The sequence below is a fragment of the Apteryx rowi genome, unplaced genomic scaffold (genome assembly GCF_003343035.1).
Source record: "Apteryx rowi isolate R43461 unplaced genomic scaffold, aptRow1 scaffold_0, whole genome shotgun sequence".
NCBI classification, from domain to species: domain Eukaryota; kingdom Metazoa; phylum Chordata; class Aves; order Apterygiformes; family Apterygidae; genus Apteryx; species Apteryx rowi.
In genome coordinates, this window is record NW_020447195.1 from 12,033,858 (window position 1) to 12,055,867 (window position 22,010).

The 22,010-nt window shown below is 50.1% G+C and overlaps 2 protein-coding genes across 4 annotated transcripts in view; one reads left to right on the forward strand and one right to left on the reverse strand.

The window, feature by feature from the left end:
- Positions 1–100, reverse strand: part of RPRD1B (regulation of nuclear pre-mRNA domain containing 1B) — a 28,688-nt gene extending 28,588 nt beyond the window's left edge. The window contains exon 1 of the mRNA XM_026056949.1: positions 88–100. Within this exon, the coding sequence (XP_025912734.1) occupies positions 88–100 (13 nt within the window). The remainder of the gene's footprint in view (positions 1–87) is intronic.
- TTI1 (TELO2 interacting protein 1) lies at positions 29–15,857 on the forward strand. 3 transcript variants are annotated; one of them, XM_026055887.1, is made up of 7 exons: positions 30–2,385; positions 2,893–3,087; positions 3,905–4,053; positions 4,906–5,046; positions 6,516–6,720; positions 7,462–7,549; positions 12,779–13,967. In XM_026055887.1, the coding sequence occupies exons 1-7, from the start codon at positions 99–101 to the stop codon at positions 12,897–12,899; spliced, it is 3,186 nt and encodes a 1,061-aa protein (XP_025911672.1). In that variant the 5' UTR covers positions 30–98; the 3' UTR covers positions 12,900–13,967. The 3 variants fall into 3 exon arrangements, 2 of the variants coding, with proteins under 2 accessions (XP_025911672.1, XP_025911663.1); XM_026055878.1 differs by lacking the exon at positions 12,779–13,967 and adding an exon at positions 13,982–15,857 and having other exon boundaries at positions 32–2,385; XR_003251930.1 differs by lacking the exons at positions 7,462–7,549; positions 12,779–13,967 and adding an exon at positions 6,189–6,362 and having other exon boundaries at positions 29–2,385; positions 6,516–6,601.
- The last annotated feature ends 6,153 nt before the right edge of the window (positions 15,858–22,010 follow it).

Here is a 22,010-nt window from a genome sequence, read left to right on the forward strand (position 1 = left end):
GGCCCGGCGCGGCGCCCTCGCAGGCCCCGGAGCGGAGCGGCCCTCCCGCAGCCTCTGAGCGCTGCTTTCCTGTCCCGCAGGAGGGGCGGCCGCGGAGCATGGCCGTCTTTGACACCCCCCAGGAGGCCTTCGGGGCCCTGCGGCCCGTCTGCGTCCAGCTGACCAAGGCCCAGACCTGGGAGAACGTGGCGCAGCTGCAGGCCCGCCTCGGGGCTGTCAGCGCCCCGGCCCTCCAGGAGCTGCAGGAGTACGTTCTCTTCCCGCTGCGCTTTGCCCTCAAGGTGCCGGGACCCAAGCAGGAGCGCCTGGTGCAGAGCGTGGTGCAGTGCATCTCCTCCGTCCTCGCAGCAACCTGYGTGAAGAAGCAAGAGCTCCTGCAGGAGCTTTTCTCCGAGCTCTGTACGTGCCTCTCTCCCCCTTCTGCCTTGAACAAACCAGCCTTGCTGTCGGAGGAGTTAAAGCTGGCTGTAATCCAAGCGCTGCACACCCTGATGCATTCGGCTTATGGGGATGTTATCTTGTCTCTGTATCAACCTTCCACCCTTCCTCTCCTAGGATTTGCTGTATCTTTACTTCTGGGCCTAGCAGAACAAGAAAAAGCAAAGCAAATTAAGATCTCTGCTTTGAAGTGTTTACAGGTCCTAATTCTGCAGTGTGACTGCCAGGAGCATCGACACCTAGATGAAGATGGGGCACAACAATGCGGGGATTTGTTTGCTTCCTTTCTGCCTGGGGTCTCTATTACATTATCTCGGGTTATTACTGGAGACATCAAACAAGGCCATACAACCACTGTTTCTGCCATCAGACTCTTCTACCAGATTGTTGGCTTAGTAATGTCTGATGAACAGCTATCAAGAGTCCCAAAGAATAAAGAAAAGCTGTCAGTGGAACAAAGCAGAATATCAGAACTCATGATCCATAGAGGACCTGACTGGAGTAAAAGTACTGCAGAAAAACTCACTCTCCTCATGCATAAGATAGTTGAATCTTCTTCAGTTCACCCCCACTGGAAAGTGAAACTGGAGCTGGTAGAACTTGTCCATCACTTAATGAAGAATTGCCGGCAGTCGCTGGTGGACTCATTCAGTCATCTGTTAAAGGCCTTGGTTGGGCTGGTTAATGATGAAAACAGCGAAGTCCAAAACAGGTGTAATGAGGTTCTGCAAAGCATTGCAGAACAGAGGATAGTAACAGAAAACAGGGCTCTTGCTGATGTTTTGTCAGAGAACCTCCATTCCCTTGCCACCGCTCTTCCTCGCCTGATGAACTCTCAGGATGACCAGGGCAAATTTTCTACTCTGAGCTTATTACTTGGCTATTTGAAGCTGCTGGGCCCCAAGATTAACATTGTCCTCAATTCTGTAGCCCACCTCCACCGTCTCTCCAAAGCGCTGATGCAAGTCCTGGAGTTGGATGTGACAGACGTGAAGATTGTGGAAGACCGACGCTGGGGTTCTGAAAGCTCGTACGAACCTTCGGGCTGCTTGCAGAAGGGAAAGTGTCAGAAGAAGTACTTCCGCTTCTTCACAGAGGAGAAAGTTTTCCAGCTCCTTCAGCAAGTTTGTCGGGTTCTTGGCTACTATGGGAACCTGTATTTGCTTGTGGATCATTTCATGGGGCTGTACACTGAGTCTGTCATGTACCGAAAGCAGTCTGCTATGGTCCTCAATGAGTTGATTGCAGGAGCTGCTGGAGTGGGGGTAGATGTCCTTCATGAAAGGGAAGATTCAGTGAACATGGACGATCTCAAAGGGAGCATAACATCCATTCTTGATGAATACACAGACCAGGCAAACTGGTATTTGATCACTAGTATTGATACAGAAGAAGTTGGTACTGAGTTCTCCGTGCAGCATTCAGAACTTCCTGCCAGTCCAGGCAGTGCACGCAGCAGCGTTCTTATTCCATCCTCAGACCCGCACCTCTCTACCCGCACTATGAATGGGAACATCTGGCAGATTTGTATCCAGCTGGAAGGGATCGGCTGTTTTGCTGCTGTCCTAGGGAAAGACTTCCGGTTGCTTCTACTATCAGCTCTTTACCCTGTGCTGGAAAAGGCTGGTGACAAGACTCTGCTCATTAGTGAGACTGCAATGGGGACACTGGTAGACATATGTGAGGCCTGCAGTTATGACTCCTTGCAGTGTTTGATTAATGAGAACTCTGACTATCTGGTGAATGGGATTTCCTTGAATTTGCGCCAGTTGGCACATCAGCCACATGCTTCCCGGGTCCTTGACACTATGCTGAGGCATTCAGATGTCAGCTTGCTGCCGCTGGTGGAAGATGTCATCCAAGATGTCCTGTCTACACTTGATCAGTCTTATGATAACCAGGCTTCCACTTTCCTCAGGGTCCTCTACTCATTAATGGCAGCTTTAGGTATCTAAATGATGTTTACTTTGCATAATTCAGTCTTACTTTCGCTAAGGGTACTTGTCTCTGACCTTTCAACTTACAATGGGACATTCCAAAGGCAGTTTCAAGTAGATGAGATACGGCAGCATGGTGACAGCTGTGCTTTGCTTGATGGGCCAGCTCTCGGGCAAAGATTGCTGACAGTGGTCATTATCCACAGCCAGTTTCCTGTTTGACTGACTTTCAGCATTGTAGGACCATAGCCTGTGCCAGTTCAGAAAGGATGGATTTACTCCTCCCATAAGTGTTCTGTAGGAGCACATGGGGTGTATCCCTGTCTACATCAGGGTTTTAGCATTCTCTTCTTATACTATCAGGGAGGTCATGGTGATTTGACAGCTGGTACCTCATTCTGCAGTTCAGTCCCACGAGATTTAAGTCATGTTCTTCTCTCAAGGAATCTGTGGTACCTTGCTGACTTGCAGGAGGGGATCACGACTGCTTTGTGACTTATCAGTTCCTCTTTTGCAGTCCAGTGGTTTGGAACATCCTGCAGCGAGGAACACCAACAAGGGCAGACTGCTGAGTGGCGGAGCAGAACTTTGTCCCAGGTGCAGCAGCAGCAGCTTGTGACAAGGCAAGAAGTGGAGCGGTTCTTCCTTGACTATGTCAGACAGAAGCAGATTGCAGAGGGCAATCTCCCTGACACAGATGATGAGGAGGCAGGTCTGTACTGTACAAGACTGGGGAACAGTATGTTCAACTTAGGGAAAGACAGGGACCTCTGAGGTTTTCTTTTGCCAGATGGGGGACTTGGGACCAGGCTGAAATACTACCACACTCCTGGCCATCTCGGGTACGCTTTGAGCAGACTTTAGCCCATATAAGGTGCTACTGGGTGTTTTTGCTTAGTTCTGCGCTCAGGAAAGCAAACAAAAAAAGAAGGTAAAATGGTTGCAGATCAAGGCTTGCTTTAGCTCTCAGACACAAAAAACCTGTGCTTTTCCTCACCTCATAATAGGGCATTGCACATGAGGTTCAGGACCCAAAGTTGCCTCTTTCCAAAATCCTATTGCATCTTCCTCCCCTCACCTTGAGAATCCCTGTACCATTTCTTTCCTGGCTTATGATGACACTACTTCCTTCCTGCCTGGCCCTGGCAGGCCCTGCAGACATTCATACAGGGAGCATTTACTGTCTCTTTACTGGACTGTGCTGCAATCCTGACCTTTAAATACTTCATCTTTAAATACCCAGGCTTTTCATTTTTAATAAAAATCAATGGGAAATAAAGAAGTCTGTGGTGAGGAGAGACTGCAAATGTCAGGCTAACTACACTGTCCAGTAAAGAAAGCAAACCATCCTTTCCCCAGTCCCATGCTCTCACTGAATCTGCCACTTAACTCGCAGAACTCAAGCACAGACTTGACTATACCTAAACCAAAAATGCCAAAGGTCTAATTTGGGAATCTGCAGAAGAGTTGTGGGTGGATATTGGGATCTCTCAGAACTTTCAAGTCATTATCGTGGTTTTGTTTTCCAGATGGGGTCCCCCCCCTTGCTAAGCCTGAGCCAAACAACTCTGACACAGAAGGAGAGACTCCACTGCCAAGCCACGCTCAACTGGCCAAAGATGTGATGGAGAGGTGCATCCACTTGTTATCTGACAGGAACCTCCGAGTGAGGCTAAAGGTTAGTAGACACAGGCTTTGAGGGGACAGGTGGTGCCCACGAAGGGGGCTGGTGGTTCATCAGCATGTACGTGATGCATGTTGGGCTTCCTGCTGTAATGGGGTTAATGCTGCCTTATGCTTATTCAGGACAGACCATTCAAGTGTTGGCAAGAAAAAGGGAGACAGTTTTCCGAGAGTAGCCTGGCAGCCACTCGCAGAACAGACTGAATGCAGTCTCAGTGGTGGCTTCGTATCATGAATCTTTCCTTGATGCTCGTAACAGTTAAGTCTCGTGCCTCAGTCTTTGGAGGAGAAACATCTTTCTCCCATCTAGGCCTCCCATCCCCCCTTCCTCTGCCCCTGTAGTGCAGAGACTGATAAACATTTCAGAAGTTTCTAGGGTGATGATAAGCAGGGCTGAAAGTCTGGGTTTTTTAATTATGAAAAATCCTTTGAAGGTGGCCTCCTTTTAAAGTGCAAAGCAAGACAGAAAATGCAGCAGCGAGGCATAACCCAGATTCTTACCACAGAGGCTGCAGTCATGCTAGACGATTCTGCTGGAGTTCTGTAGCAACACCAGGGTCCTAGTGCATAGCTCAGCCTGCAAGATCAGGCCAGAAATTGTGTCCTCGTCCAGCCCAGCCCCTGTAGCCCAGCATGAGTTATGTCACTGTGCTACCTGTAGCTTTCAGAATAGGCCTGGGTTCTGTGCACTGTTCGGTTGATCCCAGTTCATACTGAGGTAAAACTCTATCCTTTTGCTTTATAACCCTCCTTGCTCCCTGATGTAACTCTGGGGATCCACCTGAATGCCTGGTGTTTCTGGCGCTGCAGCAGTCTGAAAGTCTGTTACTTACCCCCTCGTGCACAGGTTCTGGATGTGCTGGAGCTCTGTGTAACTGTCCTGCATCCTCATGGAAACCATCTGCTTCCCATGGCTCATCGTGTCTGGCCAGCTCTTGTCACCCGGCTGATTAGCGATGACCCTCTGGCAGTGCTCAGAGCCTTCAAGGTACAGCAGTGAATCCTTGCCAACAGCCTTCAAGTTGGTGCTCAGAAGGCAAGCAGCTAAGCCACTGCTATGGCCTGCATGAGAAGCACTCACGTAGGGTCATTTTTAAATGTGTCTCAAAACAGAGGGGTACCGCCTTGCAGTGGGTGGACTGAAACCACTCTTGCAGCTTATCCACAGATCATACCTTAATACTGTTCCTGCGGGAAATAGCAATATTAATTATTATTACAGGGAAGGGGAAAACAGTTCTTTTACAGCCTAAGCAGCTGTTGGAGGCACTGTATAGTGCAGCTTATCCTTTGCCTGAACCACAGTCTCAGCAACCCCCTTTAGAAGCACCCCACCTTCTTAGTCCGAAGAGGAGGGATATTTTTGTGATTGAGGCATTGGTGGGGGGGAAGTTGCAGTTGTACCTAAAGCGAAGACTTAGCTTTATAATAACAACACTTAGAGTTCCTGACTCTGTCAATTAACAGCATTCTCTTCCTGAATCAGGAAGCTGGACAATAAAACATGTTACTTGAGGTTGCCAGCCTCACAGTTTTACAGGGCTTTCTGTGCCATGCAGAATGAGATTCATTTTGGAGTCCTTCAGTATGAAGAAAAGGAAAGTTTCAGTGCCCCAAATTCCAGGAGCCATACACTAGAATTTCAGAGTAGCCATACCTTGCATGTACCTGCCTTAGAAGAATGGAGAGACCACTACACAAAAGCTGATTAACACTTGAGAAGTTCAAGGGATCATTACAAGTAGCACTGCATTTGGGTTTTGTTATGAGAAACATCCCAAGAGTATATTCCTTCTAAATCTCAGAAGAAGAAGTATAGCATCAGTGTAAGTCAAATACAACACAACCAAGATCTCAGTCCTGCACGCTAAGACCACATACATGAGCTTTGTGAAGTTTCAAGAGAACCAGGTTTTGGCCACGTGGATTGGCCCCATGGGTCAGCCCTTCAGTTGTGCATGTATTTAAGGCTCTTCTCTAGTCCAGTTTGTTTTTTATCCTGGGCACACACCAATAGTGCTGGGTGCCCTATGCTGTGATGAGTTGGCCTTTCTGCTCTGTGGCATGCTTGTGAAGATGGACTGCTTTAACCACAAAGGTGATTTATATTTTAACGGCATCTTCCATCAGAAGTTTCTTCAGCATTTCTGAATAAGGCCTCACACTCTACTCTTTCCTTGACTGTGCTGAGGAGGGAAGTGCAGTCCCGGGAGGTTAGCAATATGAAATTGAAGAACAGGATGCAGATCACTTGGCCTTCCCCATCAAGCATGCACCTACTGCTCATTATGGAAGTAGTGGCAGGTACAGTCACATTGCTCTCAATTGCAAACAGCTATCAAGGGAGAATGTCTCATCCCCCAGAGCTGGTGAAGATTGCTGAGCATAGCACTCTTGAGCAGCCTACTCAGACTTGTATCTGTACTTATCCTTCAGTAACTGGTGTTTCTCCTTTAGGTGCTATGTACCCTGGCTCAGAAGTGTGGGGACTTTCTGAGGCAAAGGTTTTCCAAAGATGTCCTGCCTAAGCTGGCCAGTTCCCTTCTCAGCCAAGCCCCAGCCAGTGCCAGAGCTGGGCCTGTGTACAACCACACACTTGCCTTCAAGTTACAGCTGGCTGTGTTGCAGGGACTGGGTTCTCTGTGCGAGAAGTTAGACATGGGTGAGTACTGAGGAAAGTATTAGGTAGCATGAGATCTCTGCTCGGCTTAACTTCTCTCCTTTGATCTTAGCTGATCAAGCCTGTACTTGCTTCTCATCCCTCTGCTACCCCATAGGATTGATTTCCTGATCTTCCCCAGCCTCATCCCTTTCAGGTCATGCTGGGCATTAATCTCTCCTCCTTGAGAGCCTATAAAAAGGGGATGGTCACTTTACTCCCCAAGAAACAAACGGGTGGAGAAGATTCCCAGTACGCTGTAGAATCTGACTGCTCATCTCACTTATGCATGAGAAATGGGTATAAAGTGAAGTTCCTGGGTTGCTGCAGCCAGGTGGGTTGGACCATGCTTTGTTCTTAATTAACTGAAGAACTGGAGCCCAGATAAGCCTCCAGGATAAGTTGACTGGTTCCATTTTGGGGCATCTCTCTGGATGACCCTTTAAATGCAGCACATTACATTCTTCTACTGAACAAACCACTGAAATTCTCCTGGGGCAAATTTTTGGATGTAACTCTGATGAGGGAAAAGGTCTGCTGGTTAGTTGTTCTTGTCCTCTCTCAATGCCATTGATTGCTTTCTCAGTTCTGCGGCAAATGCTCAAGGGGACAGGTCAGAAGAGCTCTGGGTCAGACAGTTGGAAGGCTTAGAAGCCACTTGCTGCCAATTTAGAGCAGAGCCTATTAGGCAGCAGCAGCTGAGTAGGTTACCTCCTACCGTTCTCTTCTGTTCCATTTCTGCAGGCGAGAGTGACCTGAATAAAGTGGCAGATGCCTGCCTGATCTACCTCAGCGCCAAACAACCCATGAAATTGCAAGAAGCTGCCCAGAGGTAATATATCTTAAATGCAGGTGCATCAGGTGTACAAGGAGTGTGGGGAGGGAGAGCACAGTAACCCCTTCTCTTTTACACCTTTTCCCATTCCTCCCCCCAGCATATTTGAGTCCCGTAGAGCAGAGCCTCTCACGGAAGTTAACCCCTTTCTCTGGTGAAGTAGCAGTTACTACCAAAATGAGCTATAGAGATTAGCTTGTCCAAAAATTACAGTTTATTTTCAAATTACCTCTCAATTCATTTGGGGACAGAAAGATGTGCTACTTGCTTTATGCCAACCACCTTGTAAACTAGGATTCTTAGGACTCTTGGCCCATTGGTGGGATAAAACTGCAGAGGGGAAGACAGTTATACAGGAGAATGTGTCAGACATTCCCATGTATTCTATCACTAGTGGGTTTCATGCTTAATACCTTCTGCAGGCTGAGATTTACTTCTGTTACCCTTCTGTTTCCCTTCCCGCCCCCCTCCCCGTGACTGCTGTGTCATCACCTCAGCCCCTCTGCTGCAGAGACTCTTTATAAGGGAGCTTTATACCTCTTTCAGTCCTATCTCCTAGACTTCAACGTTGCACCAGAACCAACAAGGTCCGCCCACCAACATCAAGAATGTTCCCTAAGACTTCAGAATTTCTCAGAAGTATTTTTCAAAACTCATTGTTTGTCACCAACAGAGAAACACCAAACAGTAGGCAGCCTTGCAAGCTCAGACAGTAAAGCCTGTTCAAAATTAAATTATCCATGTGGATCAGAACCATCAGAAAAACACATCTGCTGTAAAAGGGGTAAATGCCACCCTCTCTCTGGSTGGCTAACCTTCCCTTCCCCTAACAGGAGAGGAAGCCAGCTGTAAGCAGGTTCAGCAAGCATTGCAGAGTTCAGAGGGCAGACTATTAGAAAGGGAAAAACTATCAGTTGCCTTTCACCTGAGTGCAGAGCTCCCAGGGGTGTGCAAGGTGTGAAAAGCTTTTGTGTGGTTGGGCAGCAGTTCAGGCAGAGAGAGCTCTCAGAAGCTGTAGCTGTACCTTTGTTTGTATTCCTGAGCTGGTGAGAATAGGTTTATTTTTACCTTAGTGGCTTTTATTGCATCGCAGCAGGCTTCAGTAGTGTTCTTTCTGCAAAGGGTTTCTTAGCTGTAGGACTGTATACCCTTAATACAATATACCTTTCCTCTGTGTAAGCAAAGCAGAACACCAGGATTCATCTAGATATTTGGAATCTTAAGCTTTTAAATCACAACAAAGTAGTCTAAAAGCTGTGTAATTTAACAGCAGTGGGGGGAGAAATACTGAATTAGCTTTATGATGTGACAGAGTCATTAGAAGTTATTGTCAAGCAAGTTCACTGTGGTTGGAGAAAAAGGGGAAAAAAGCTCAAGGCAAGAGTAATTTTCTCCTGTGTAATATTTTTATTTTGTTTTTAAGTGAAAACTGCCACATGTCACGTTGCTCCCCCCCCATCTTTAATGTACCATACATTACATATTTCATTGAACAAAGCAAGATCTTCTGTGAACAGCTCGCTCAGGTAGCTCTGTTGCCCAGACACATACATGCATCAAGACACGCATCATGTCTGGCCTGATATTAACCGTGCATATATGGCAGTACTTTTACTTTTTAACTATCATACACATGATATGCGGCTTCGACTTGCAGCAGTCAAAATTAGTTTGTACCATAACAGTCAGCTATAGTTCCATGATAAGAGTCACTTCTCAGCTATACTTCAGCTTCCTTTCTCCAGCTGTTTAAGCATCAGATTCCTATAAGCCCCACTCCTTTTCTTTGCTCTCCATGTGCCTGAAAATAATCCTGCAAACTAACTCAGGCTGTCATATGGAAGGCCCTTTGTATTTAGGCAAGGGCAAAGTTATCAGCCTGCTGCATGAAAAATTCTGCATTTTAAATGCTGCTAAAAACAGATATAACAGAAATAATCTTACCCACAGCCTGAGTGCCAACATAAGTCACTTGACAACCGAGCATTATCACTGCAGAAATCATACAAGGTAAAGAGATATTTGGAATCAGCTTGCCATTTTGATTTATACTAACTGATATTTCCCAACAAGAAGTAGTCGCTATTGCTCACCTTAGTGGATTCTAACTGAATCCATGAGTTGTGACCTGTCAGGAACAAGGTCAGCTCTTATGAAAGCCAGTTGTATCTCCAATAGACTGAGTTTGATTCTGAAGTGAAGATTCTGTAGGCACATAAAGGGCTAAGCAGGAACTTTTGGCCAAGGTGCTGGAGCTTAAAGGAGGAAAAGAAAAAAAATAAGTAAAGAAAGCAAAAGGAAGAGCTTTGTCTGTCTTCCAGGGATGTTATCATGCTACAGGGAGGCTGTTTAATCCCATTTGTGGGCCCTGTAGTTTTATTAGATGAACCAGTGGGAGTAAGTGAATGTGATATATGCAGCGTAGTGCAATACTCAACAGGCAGAAATGGATGCTGGGAAGAAATGAGCTCCAGTATGTCTGAGGAAGAGAAAATGGTACAGCAGGCTTTATTGTAAAAGTACTGCTGGTAATATTCCAGGAGGGGAATATTATTCAAAGCTTGTAAAAATAAATAAGTAATTGCACACATGCACTGAAGAGGAGCTTGGGAAAGCCAGGAAACACTAGTTACATCTTTGCTTTTATTGAAAGTAAGCCAGTGCAGCTGTGGGTAAAGTGGCTGGGGCACTTGAGCTGCTAAGGAGTTTTGTGGTGGAGGTAAGAATAGGGAACAAGGCAGAGGGGGAGATGCTGTAAACTGAAAGTCACGATATGTAAAAACTGAGATTCTGATCAATTTATCAATTTGCATCATCCCTGACAGACTTCTCACTTTTAAAACAAAACAAAACTGAAGGAAAAGAGATTAAAAAATTGTCATTGGCACACATCACCACTTTCAGAAAGAACAGTTCAGCATTTTTTCAGTTTGAAGTGGCTGTTTTGAAATGAACACACTTAATTCTTTTTAATAAGTCTTTACAGCCTGTAAAATTTACCATATGACCTTTTGATCAACATCCTGGATATAGATTATTTTTTTCCCAGGATGCAGAAATATTTTTTCTCAGTTGTCACTGAAGTCTGTGGTCAATTGTGTCTAGTTAACATTCAGCAAAGATGCAAAAGTCAGAAAAACTTGTCCTTTTGCCAGTCTGTTCACATTGTGCCTGCTTGCTTTAGATTTGCTTAGACCTTGGGAAAAAACAAAGCAACAGAATAGTCTAACTCCACTTTGTGCCAATAGAACAAGTTATTTAGTACAACTGGAACAAACAGGAGCTATTTTTGGACCTTTTTAGACACCGAAGTTGATTACATGGCATTAAAGACACCTCTTTTGGTTTGACTGTGTAGTTTATTGGATACTTATTGACAGCTGTCATTTGCAAGCTGGGTTGAAAAACCCTAAAACAGCCACCTGCACAAAGCAAAATTCAATAAAATTATATTTAAGTAAAAAAAGCAACAACAGAAAACAAACCTGGATTAACCCCAGGATTCTTTGCCATGGAAACAGGTTGCTTAGAAACTACCTAAGAGTTAGTTTGAAAATGTAAAAGTCAAGTTGTTCTTTAAGCTGCACAGCACTCCAGGTTATCAGGAGATAATCACATGCCTTAGGCCATTATGGGCACAAGAGAGCAGCTAATCTCTTGAGGGTTGCTCTCTCTGGAGCAACTGATTGGGAAGAGGTTGGAGAGCAGGATATCTTTGCTTTGAATGTAAGAAGTAAGGTTATATATGTGCTGGAAAAGCAGAAGCCAGCTGAATAACATTCTCTTTTCCCATATTTACTTCCCAGTGATTCATATTTCTTGCCCAGTCTCCCCACACTGGCTGTTCCTATCAGCCCCAGCCATGAGGAGTGAGGATTGTTTCTCTGCAGCTGCCCACCATCAGCAGCCCCTCGGAAGCTAGGGGAAACCAACTGGAACCTGCTGTTTCCTAGCAGGTGGGCAGCTGTACACTCACACTGTCATGGCTAAGTGAGCACCAGCAGGGCCGGGAGAGCGCTGACAGCTGCCAGGGCTTGGAGAGCTAGTACAGGGATTTCAGCAGGTGGAAGCTCTAGACCCTGCCCTAGCGAGCCTGCTTGCGCTTTTGCTCAGTCTGACACCCATGGGAGGCTAGCACTCCGTTCAGACCAGCTCTCCCTTTTCCAGTCACCATAACTGCAATAATAGAAAGCTGGGGGAACAGAGATCCCCATGAATTCACCTGAGTCCGGCCATCCCCCAGAAAGAAGGCACTGTTGCCAATACAGTCATTTCCAAGCACAGCTATCATTTTGGAGCATGTTCACGTTGTGTTCCTCTGGGAATGACAGACAGGGACTGCAGGTACCCTCAGGAGCAGGCACTGGCTCACAGTGGCAACGTATTCACTCATTGCTGTTCAGACACCTGCACTGGGAGAGACAGGCAACTGGTTAATAGCAGACAGACAAAGGCAACTTCTTTGGCTGCTCGTGGAGTAACAAGTGAGTCATACCTCAGTGAGGTTATTGTGAAGAGGTGAAGGAGCTTTCTAGTGCCTCCATCTCATTTCTTCACTTTTTCAGATTACCTATGGCATTCCACTCCCTTTCAGAGCACAAGAGGAGATAAGAACTTCTAAACAGGATTTCTGCCTGCTCTAGATAGGAAGCAAGCTCACTTTAGGGATAAAAGTCTTCATAAAAGTTTTGACAGCCATCAGGCCTGTTTTTGTGTGGCTTTTGTAGCAGATGATAGTCTTTGGTTTTCATTTTAGAGAGGAATTCTATCCTGTAATTCACAGGGGAACAAGCAGGTCTCCCCTCCAATTTCTTTTCGTATTATCTCCCCCCAGCTGTTTTTCTCCTCTATGGCCCATTGATTTCAGTGGAAGCTAGACACCTGAAGATCTGTGGCTAGGCATTTACTGAGGTCTTGGAAAGCTGGCTCATAAGCTTGGTAAGTGCTGAGTACCCTTGGTGCTCAGTCTCCACTGGAGCACAGAGTACTTAGCGCCATACAGGATGAGGCCTCACAGTGCTGGCAGGGCATCTTGTAAATTCTAGTTTAATTTTGTACATGGCACAGCCAGGGAGCTTAATAACCAGTTAAGCCCAATGTGCCTTCTGTGCATCAAATCCTGACACAAACCTAGCCAAGCCCAAAAGTTACTGACAACAAGAACTGGCAGAAAGGAATGAATAAGTGTAACTCATGCAAATTAGCCATTTGCTCTTTTGCTCCTAGAAACTTCCTGTTCTTCAACAAGCCTATCTGCAGCATCTCTGTTACAGCAGCTCACAATTGGAGTCAGAAGTGTGAAGTGCCTACTCAAAAGTTAAATCCCCCATCTTACCTGGCATATTGAAATTCAAAGTGAAAGCCATCAGCACAGCAATAAAAAGCATTATTGGAAGTTGTCACTTCTCTCTTCCTCCATTCTATTCTTAATGAAGGTTTATTTAAAAAAAAACATCCTGCTCTGTGAAAGATGCTTTGCAGAAGGAAAGGAACTTGGAGGCAGTTAATAAGAACTCAGCCTGAGGAGAGACTCTGAAGCAAGAGACCTCACATAAGTGTAAAGCCCCCCAGTACAGCATTCAACTCTCCTGTGACTTAGCCTAGATGGCTGTCCACAAAACTCCTCATTTTTAACACCTCTGAAAGGGAGAGAAGTTTGGCTGGGTTGACCACTCACTCCCCAGAAACCAGACAGGGTAATGCACAAGGCACAGAACCTCTTAAGATCTCTGTGGGAGAGACTGTCCAAACGTAAGTAGTATGTGCAGTACTCTGTAGTCACCTCCCCAGCACTTGCCCCCCGTTAGGACAGGCCGATTTAGAAAGGTTTTTGCCAGCAGCAGCCCCAAAGCACTATTGCTTTCTGTTTGAGCTGGAAGTGCTTTTATTCTCAGCCATGCTGGCTTTATAGAGAGTTCTGTGCATTCGCTTGCGAGTCCGCTACACACCTCCCCAGTGACCTGGCTCCACCTGCCTGTGCTTACCACAGGACAGTAGCAAGACCTCCCTGGGGTCCTCCCTCCCTGCTCTAAGAGGCCACTGCTCTGCTGCCTACCCTTGAGCCCCCATGAGCCTCACCCACAGAAGATTCAGTCCTCTGAGTTTAGTACCCCCTCCTGTGACGCTGAGACCTCATGCTGAGTCTGAAGCCTGGCTCAGTTATTCACCAGCTCCTTGTTTGATGTCAATAATGTACTGCTTAGCATAATAACTAATTTTCTCCCACTTTCCAGTAGACATGAAAGTAGTCTTCTCTTGGGCACAGAAACCATCTTAATGGCTGCCTAATGAGCCTCCAAATCTGTTCAGCTGTCAAAGGTTACAGACAATGTCAAAGCTTTCCACAGTCGTTTGTTAATGACCCTCTTGGGCACAAAACAAAAAGCCTTCTCCTTACTCTCCTTTCCTTTCTTCCCATTCTTTCTAAAGTGTTTTCCTCCACTTAATGCACGTGGACCCCGACACCACCTGGCTCCTCCTGAACGAGCTCTGCTGCCCTCACCTGTACGAGCCCCCACATATCAGCCTCCGTCCCGTGAAGCTAGGTGGAATGGGAAGGCAGCGGAATGAATTCACCGATAACGTGCTGTTCCTGTTGGAGATGTTGCAGCAACAAGAGAGTGCAGTGCTGCAGACTGGCACGCGAGAAGCATCTCCTCCTTGACAGACCCATGCAGGAGCTGAGAGGGGAACGAGGAACTGCTGGGATAGTGCTCACCTGGGGAAAACCCCATCATTTAAGCCCTGAATCATTCCAGGGGAAAAAGGAGAGGTTGCCAATGTGGTATACTGGCTGAGACACCTCCCCATGGGCAGAGATTTTTATACAAAGGGTGTTTGAGAATGAGGTAGATACATTGCCCTGATTCCTCTGGATTTGTACTTCCCTGCACACAGTGCTGGAGGGAAATCCAAGGGTCATATCATCTGTTTCTTCAGTATGAAAAGAAAGTCATTTTCCAGCAGTAGCTTGTCTACACTTGATCGTTGGGTGTTACCCCTTCAGCCCTAACTCCCTTCTGGGGAGTTAATGCGGCTGCTGTCTGGCCTCCTTGCATTGTCAATAGAGAAACTGTGATACTCCCTTCTGTTCATAGCTGGAAAATGATCTGACAACTTAAGCTGAAAGTTATTTTCTGGTCTTTACTCTTCTTAGGGACAGAATTCTCTTTGGGGTACATAAGAACTTTTTTCTGATAGCAGCTGACATGAAAAACAAAAATTAAAAAGTTGCATTTCCAATAAATTCCTCACCACCACTACTGACAGGAGCAACAGTATCCTGATATCCTCTTAGAAACGTTGAGTCTGTTCTTTTATAATTTACTGTTTGCCAAGACCAGCTGGTGAGACTGCACAAATGGATTGTGTTTCCTTGCTTGTGGTTCTCTTACAGCTGAGCTGTAGCAGAACACAGAACATTAGAAAAAATAGCCAACCTTGATTTACAACTTGTAAATCATTTGAGAATTCACCTCATTCCCAGATAACTTGTTCCCTGGTTAATTGTACTCCTTGTTAAGAATTTGAATGTCTCCCATGTGAATTTGTCAGGCTTCAGGTTCCAGCTCAAACTCTTCTGCCTTTCTGCACTACTCTGAAGAACACCTGCTCCAGTACCTCTCCCCCACAAGTCGTTTGACACCAGTCAAGTCATCTCTTCACCTCTTGGTAAAACTAGATAGAAAGGGCTTTTTTAAGTTGGTCTCCATAAGGCCTGTTTTCCAGATTGCCTGCCATTCTTAAGCTTATTTCTTAGACCTCTCAGATTTTTAATACCAACACTCAAGGAGAACTAGATGAAGTATCTGCCTGTATCCCAGCATAGCCTACCAAGTATATGTGCAGGTGTTCAGACAACGCAGACTGACATGTGGTCTGAGTGCATTGGGGCCATGACTGTTTGCTTGAATGGGTATAGTGCAATGTGGTAAATGGAGAGGAAGAATATTGCTTTGTGGCCTGCTTCCTATCTGCTCCTGCAACAGGGGACTTCACTCCAGAACCAAGGAACTGGCCTTACCGCTCATCTGGAAGTTGTCATGAAGCTCCCGAGTCCTCCAGACTCATTCCCTGGAGACTGTCCACAGATGCTGCTTTATTTAGGTCAGCTGTTCTCAGACTGTTCCGTCTCCTGGATTTGTCAGCTTCATCCAGAATGACTTCTGACACCAGGCTGCTTTACGACACACACTTGTGCAAGTTTTATGCTAGTAAAGCAAAAGGACAGATTCTTGACTGTAAACTTGGAAGCAAGCTCAAAAATAAGAAAAACAATGCAATAAAGTGTGATTTTTATATGTAACCAGCTTTGTGCATCACTGTTAGGGATCCCAGGTGACTGTTCAAAACTTGTCTCAACTGTTGGGACCAAGGGGACTGCTGCTGATACCCCCTCTCCACACACACACACACGCTCTTTTGATATGTCTTCCCCTTTCCTTCCTGTTTGTGTTCAGACTTTATTCCTGGTTGTTTTTCCAATAAAAAACACAAGCTCAGTGACTATACTAAGTGGGACAGAGCTACAGTTCAGCTTTTACCCCTTACCCTTTTTTAATACATATCAAGTGCTTAACTTTAGGTGGGATTTTGTACAAAGGAACCGTTAAAGTTGACCTGATGGGGGGAGGTGGGAGAGGCAAAAAGGTGAAATACTACCTTTGGTCTTCAAAGCACTCCTGGGGCTGCTGCAGGATTTTCTGGATTGTTATAGTACTTAATAAAAATCATCTGTCAGATACACACATTCCATCAAACCTGCCTCTAGTTTGCCTTTAGTTCTCGGGGGAACTCACACATGACAAACCAGCAGCACAGATATGGCACTCGGTGCTTCAGCCCAAACCATCTGTTCTGGTCTCTCCACTCACCACTTCTCGCTGCCCTCTCTCTTGCCAGCAGCATGGGGTTGACATGGGCTGCGCCTCTTGCCAGAGAAGTACAAGTTTAACGCTGCTATGGGAAACCTCAACCGTTTTCCTGCAAATCAGCCCCCAAACCAGGCTGGTGAGAAACACCCCTCCTATTACCGGGATTCACTGGCTTGTCACAGCTGCAGACAGACAAATGATTTATCTGCACATGCTCTGCTGTGCCTGAATTTGTTACCTCTGGGAAGCAGAAGCATCCCAGCCTTGCTAGATTCACCTCAGCTGAAACATAAGGCAAGCTTAAAAGAAAAACAAGCTTTATTCTAACTTCCTGCAGAATAAAGTTAGACATGTTTTTGTAAGGAAAAGCATAAAACCAAATGACATCTGACTAACGCTAGCCAGCAATCTCATTTCTGGCTGTCACTAGGTGTTTGCTGGGGGTGTCAAAGCTAGTGCAGCACCTGCTCTATTCTAGCACAGGACCTCTAAGAAGCTTTATGTGGCCCTAAGAACCACAAGGCAACTCGGTAGCACGTCTCCTGCTGTTATCCTTCAGAATTGACTAAAACAACGGTGTGGCACAGCCAATAACCTTGCCTGCTTCACCTCAGGGTTGTTCGTGCTGCAGAGCTCAGAGGCTACATCACCTTTCCTGAAGGCAACTTCCTTGCTTTAATCCGTCTCTCTCCAGAACTATTCCAACAGGCATGTAGCTTTTGTATTCGCCCCAAATTTGGCTGTGGTGCTTTACAGGCAGTTGCATGATATGATCTTTTTTTTCTTCCATGACGACTGAGCCTATAAACCACACATACATTGGGAATAAAAGCTCCCCACGGTCACCAGTACCCGGAGTTGCCGACTACCTGGAGAGTCGGGAAGGCCCTTCAATACAGACCCAGCACAACAGTGCTACCAGAGCATCTGCCGCAGCCAAACACCCGCCAAAAAAATCATCCTGTTCTAGCCCAGTCTCGGTGATCCTGCAGACCACATCTAGCGGGGTGTTTGAGGACACCAACCATCATGTGTCTGCACCAAGGCGCACCATCATCACACACCAAGACAGACATGGGGCTCAAGAGCAACAGTGCCACGTCGAGAAGTCCTTGACCCCACCGCTGCCTCACACCCGCTGCTCTGTATCTCCCAGTCAAGTCTGCACAGCTGTTTGCAGGGCCAGGCTGCAAACCAAGCCCTGTGGGACCCATTCTCCCGTCAGTGCGATGTTCCTAGCTCACGTTTCCTCCAGCCCCCTCGGCTTTCCCCTCTGCGAGAGGATCGCGGTGCCACATCCAGCTCGCGAGCAGCAGCGACGCAGGCAAAGCGATTCGCGCGCACATCAGCCGCACGGCGTTTCTGAACGCAGCACAAAGCAGACCTTAGTCCCTTGCGGGCACGCTACCCCACGCCGGCAGCACGAGGGGCTGGAGGAAAGCAGCAAGATTTAGAGAAGCACAGATCAGTGTAGTTTAAGGAGGAAAAGGAGGCTGCTCTCTCCCTGCCAGCGCTTCTCATGATTACTCTGGGGCCAGCAGCGCTGCAGAGCCTCTTCGCAGAGCTGCTGGCCAACATTAAAACAAAAGAAAAGAGCTGATGCATTAAGGAAAATGAACAAAAGCTGCTCCCCCTCCCCGTTCCCTCAAGCAAAGCACAGTGTTTAGCGTGGTGGGCGACGGTTATCGATTCAGCACTTCGGAGTCTCGCTCTCCGGGGTGCCGGTGCTCCCGACACCTTTGCTGCACGCGGAGCCAGGATGCGCCTCTGTGGTGGAAAGGTTTTGGAAGACAGAGGAGACTTTAGTGGTGCTCGGCTCCCTCCGAGGAGCTTCGGAAGAGACCGAAGGACAAACGCTGCTCCCGCGTGTCCTCTGCGCACGCTCGTTCCCTTTGCTGCGGTCCGAAGAGCCTCTCCGTCCCCCTCCTTTGCACCCTCCCATTTCCTCCCACGCACACAAATCGCCTTGAGCATCTCCGAATCCCCCCGCGGTGACGCACGGCTGCGCCCTGGGCCTGCGGGACTCGGGGAGAAGCGTCTGAGGAGGAAACAYGGGCGACGTGCCGAGGTCCAAGCCCTCACCGCAGCAGGAGGGGAGCCCAAAGCCCCGGGCTGCCGCTCGGGAACGAGTCCGGCCACGGGCAGAGCAGAGGAGGAGAGGGGGCATCGCCGGGCTGGATGGGAGATGCTAGGTAGATGCTAGAAGTATTTCGTGCATCTCGGAAAGCCACGACACCTTTTTCCTGCTCTCACACAGGCTGGTTTTGTTGATCAGAAACGCAGGGGTGAGCTCCCACCGTCACTGCAATGCCAGAGCCCCCCCGGGGCAGCCCTACACCCCGCCGCCATCCCCTGGCCCTGCCGCCGTGCCCTGGCCCCACGGGCAGCCCCAAAGCCCGGCTCCCGGCTCCGAGCAGCCCCAAAGCCCGGCTCCTGGCTCCGAGCAGCCCCAAAGCCCGGCTCCTGGCTCCGAGCAGCCCCAAAGCCCGGCTCCTGGCTCCGAGCAGCCCCAAAGAGCCGCAGCACGGGACATGATACTGCTCCCTGTTACCAGCACCAGGGGAAGCAGCTGGAGAGCAAACGGGAGCAGTTTCTCCCCGAGGAGATCTGTCTAGAAGCAATGCTTGCTCCAAATCCAGACGCTCGCCAGCTACCCTGAAGCAAAMGCAGTGGTAAAACTGGGGCAGCACCGGGCAGAGCCGCGCGGTCGGCCCCACGGCAGTCGGCGGGTCCCGTGGCCGGACTCCCGCGCGGCGCCGTGAGCGGAGGCGTCCCCGGAGGGCAGGGCGTTTCGGGGCTGCGGACCCCGAAGGAGGAGCGTGCCGGCACCCGCCGCGATTCCTCCCCAGCTGCGGGGGGGGGGGGACGACACTCCGCGCTTTCTCAGCGGGCACAGCGCAGGCGGCAGGAGGGCCGCAGCAATAAGGGAACTTTCCCAATTCCTCTCTTAATTGCTATCCTCCCTGCGCAACAGGGCTGGCGGCAGAGGAACAACTGGAACCCGCTGCATCAATCGATCGGAAACGGGGGCCTCAGGCTGCCGTTCCAGCGTGGGCTTCCTGGCGACCCAATGCACCAGCCTTCTGCCTTCTGGGTTAAACCAGCACTCGCCACCGAAAGCCCGCTGCGCTGGGAGGCGGCGCAGGCCACGCACTAACTCCCGGCTTGCGGAGAAAACGCTGCCRTGGCTCGCGGGCTTCTGCCGCTCATCAGCCCCTGTCCGACGGGGCCGTCACGGCAAGGCGGCAGGTCGTTCCCGAGCCTTCGGGGCAGGAGCCAAGGGGGGGTTCGGGATCGGTACCGCGCGCACGCAGGGTAACGCACCCCGTGCACGGCGCAGAGCCCCGGGGTGTCCGCAGCACCCCGGCAGGGATTCGGGGTGCTGGGGGCATCCGGAAGGCAAAGCGAGGGCGCAAACCCTCACCGTGCCCATCAGGGACGAGGCAGGACCCGCTGCCGTGTCCCTCCCGCGACTCCCCTCCCCGCTCACGGACGCTGCCTCTCACGCGGGCAAACGCGCCTTCCCGTACGGATCCCCAGGCCCCTCTCTTGCTGCGGCGCTCGCTGGGCACAGCCGCGCGCCTGGCCGGGAGCAGGCTGGCGCGTTCGCTGCACGAGCAGATGCACGACGACCGCGCGCCCCTGCGGCGGCTGCCCGCTGCCCCGGGTCGATGCCGCCGCGGCCGGGGCCGACGTCCGTGCCATCCCCCCCCCCGTTACACGCCTCTCGCCTCCGTCAGGCCTGCAAGGCTTCCCATACGCGGCTTCTCCGCCCGGTTTATTGCCCTCAAAGGCAGCTCAACGGTTTCTCCAGGCTTCACGGCTCTGCTGGAAATTCTCCTCACTTGTGCTTGTGCCGTGGCAGCAGGGACGGGCGGCTGGCCCGTCTCACTCACGGYGGCCTGTCACATCTCTTCCCGGCTTCGTTATCACCCCTGCTTTATTACAGGCAGAGTAAATTGCTTTTGTCTGAAGTGGGATAATGGTCAGAAGAGTGACTGTGTGGAAATGGCATTTTCATGAGGCTCGGTTTTTCCCCAGCAGTGACTTGCATATTAAGCTGGGTCCATTTACAAACGAGCGCGAGGGCTTCGCCGCTTCCCCTGCCTGCTGTGCCCTCTTCCTCCTTCTCCTCCTCCTCCTCCCTGAACGGGCTTTCGCGGCTCCCAACGCCAGCAGCGTTCCCATGGGGAAACCACCAAAACCGCGAGGCGTTTGGGTGCCACGCGCGGGGCAGAGCAGCGGCGCGGGAGCACCGGGGCGAGGGGTCGGGGGCAGCCGCGAGCGGGGCAGCACCTCCGCCCCGGCGAGGCTGGGGGTGACGGCGGCGGCCCGTGGGGCGCACGGCCCCCGCGCACGCACAACGTGGGGCTCGGAGCCGCTCGGCTGGCCGGGCCAGGCTTGCACAAAGCCACGCGCCCTGGTGGCCAGGTCCAGGGAGGCGTCCAGGTCCCTGTATCCCGCCCCCCAAATTCCACATAACCTCAGCAAAACAAATCTCTTCCAATAAAAGATGCTATTTTTAAAAGCTTGCCTCCAGGTTTCACAAATTACTACAATTTGTTTACCCTCCATTTGAGGAGATTTGCAGCCTTTTACCCTCCCCAGAGCAGCTCCGAGCCTCCTTTTCCTCCTTTGCAGATTGTTTTTATTGCACTGGTGGCTGATTCCTCCCATTCCCTCTCCTCCCACCCAAGAGATATGTTTCCCTGACAAGAAGTATCAGAGTGCAACACAAACACGAGAGGCTGTCGGGGAAAGATCTACACGCCAGCGCTCATTGCTGCTTGCAGCGAAGCGGAGTTTCCAACAAAAGCCCCCTTTCCCTGGGGCCGGTTAATATTTCTCCCCTGACAGAGTATCCCRTGTATTTATGGGGTTCTGCACAGCTTTCTGCTGCGCGACCACATATTCTGCGAGCGAAACCCACAGCGAGTGGTGAGGGGGAAACTTGGTTACCAGCCGCCTCCTTCCTCCGCCGCTGGCGCTGACCGGCACTGGGCCGAGGGCTTCTGCTTTTGTTACTCCAGCGCATGACAAATTGTTTAATACTGGCACGCCGAGAGGGGAGCGTGGCAGGGCTGCGTGGATTAATAACCCGCAAGGCACCGCTGGGACTCCGCAACGCGGCCCAGCTCTCGCCCGACGTGCGGCGCCATCGAGGTCGGCCCTGCCGAGGGCTCCCGCGGCCCCGGCCCGGGTCCGAGCGCCTCTGCCGTCCCGCGGGGCCGCAGGTGCCACCAACCCCCCCAGGATGGGGTCCCATGGGAGCCCCGACGTGGGGGCTGCGCTGGGAGGAAGGAGCGCAGAGCTGCCGGGCGAGCGGCCCGTGCCCGCGGCAAGGCAGGGTTTGGGGGTAACCGCAGCTCCCCCGGCGCCTGCCCAGGTTCAGCTCCCCGACGGCTGCAGGGAGCCGGGGGGGGGGGGACGCGGCCGCGCGAGGGGGCTGAGAGCGCGAAAGGCCCGGGCTGACCCCGGCCCGCGGGGAGCCCCCGGGCCCCACGGAGAGGATTCGGCCCCACGGAGAGGGTCCGGTGCCGCCGAGCCGAGCCGCCCCCCGGGTCCCCCGCTGCCGCCGCCGCCGC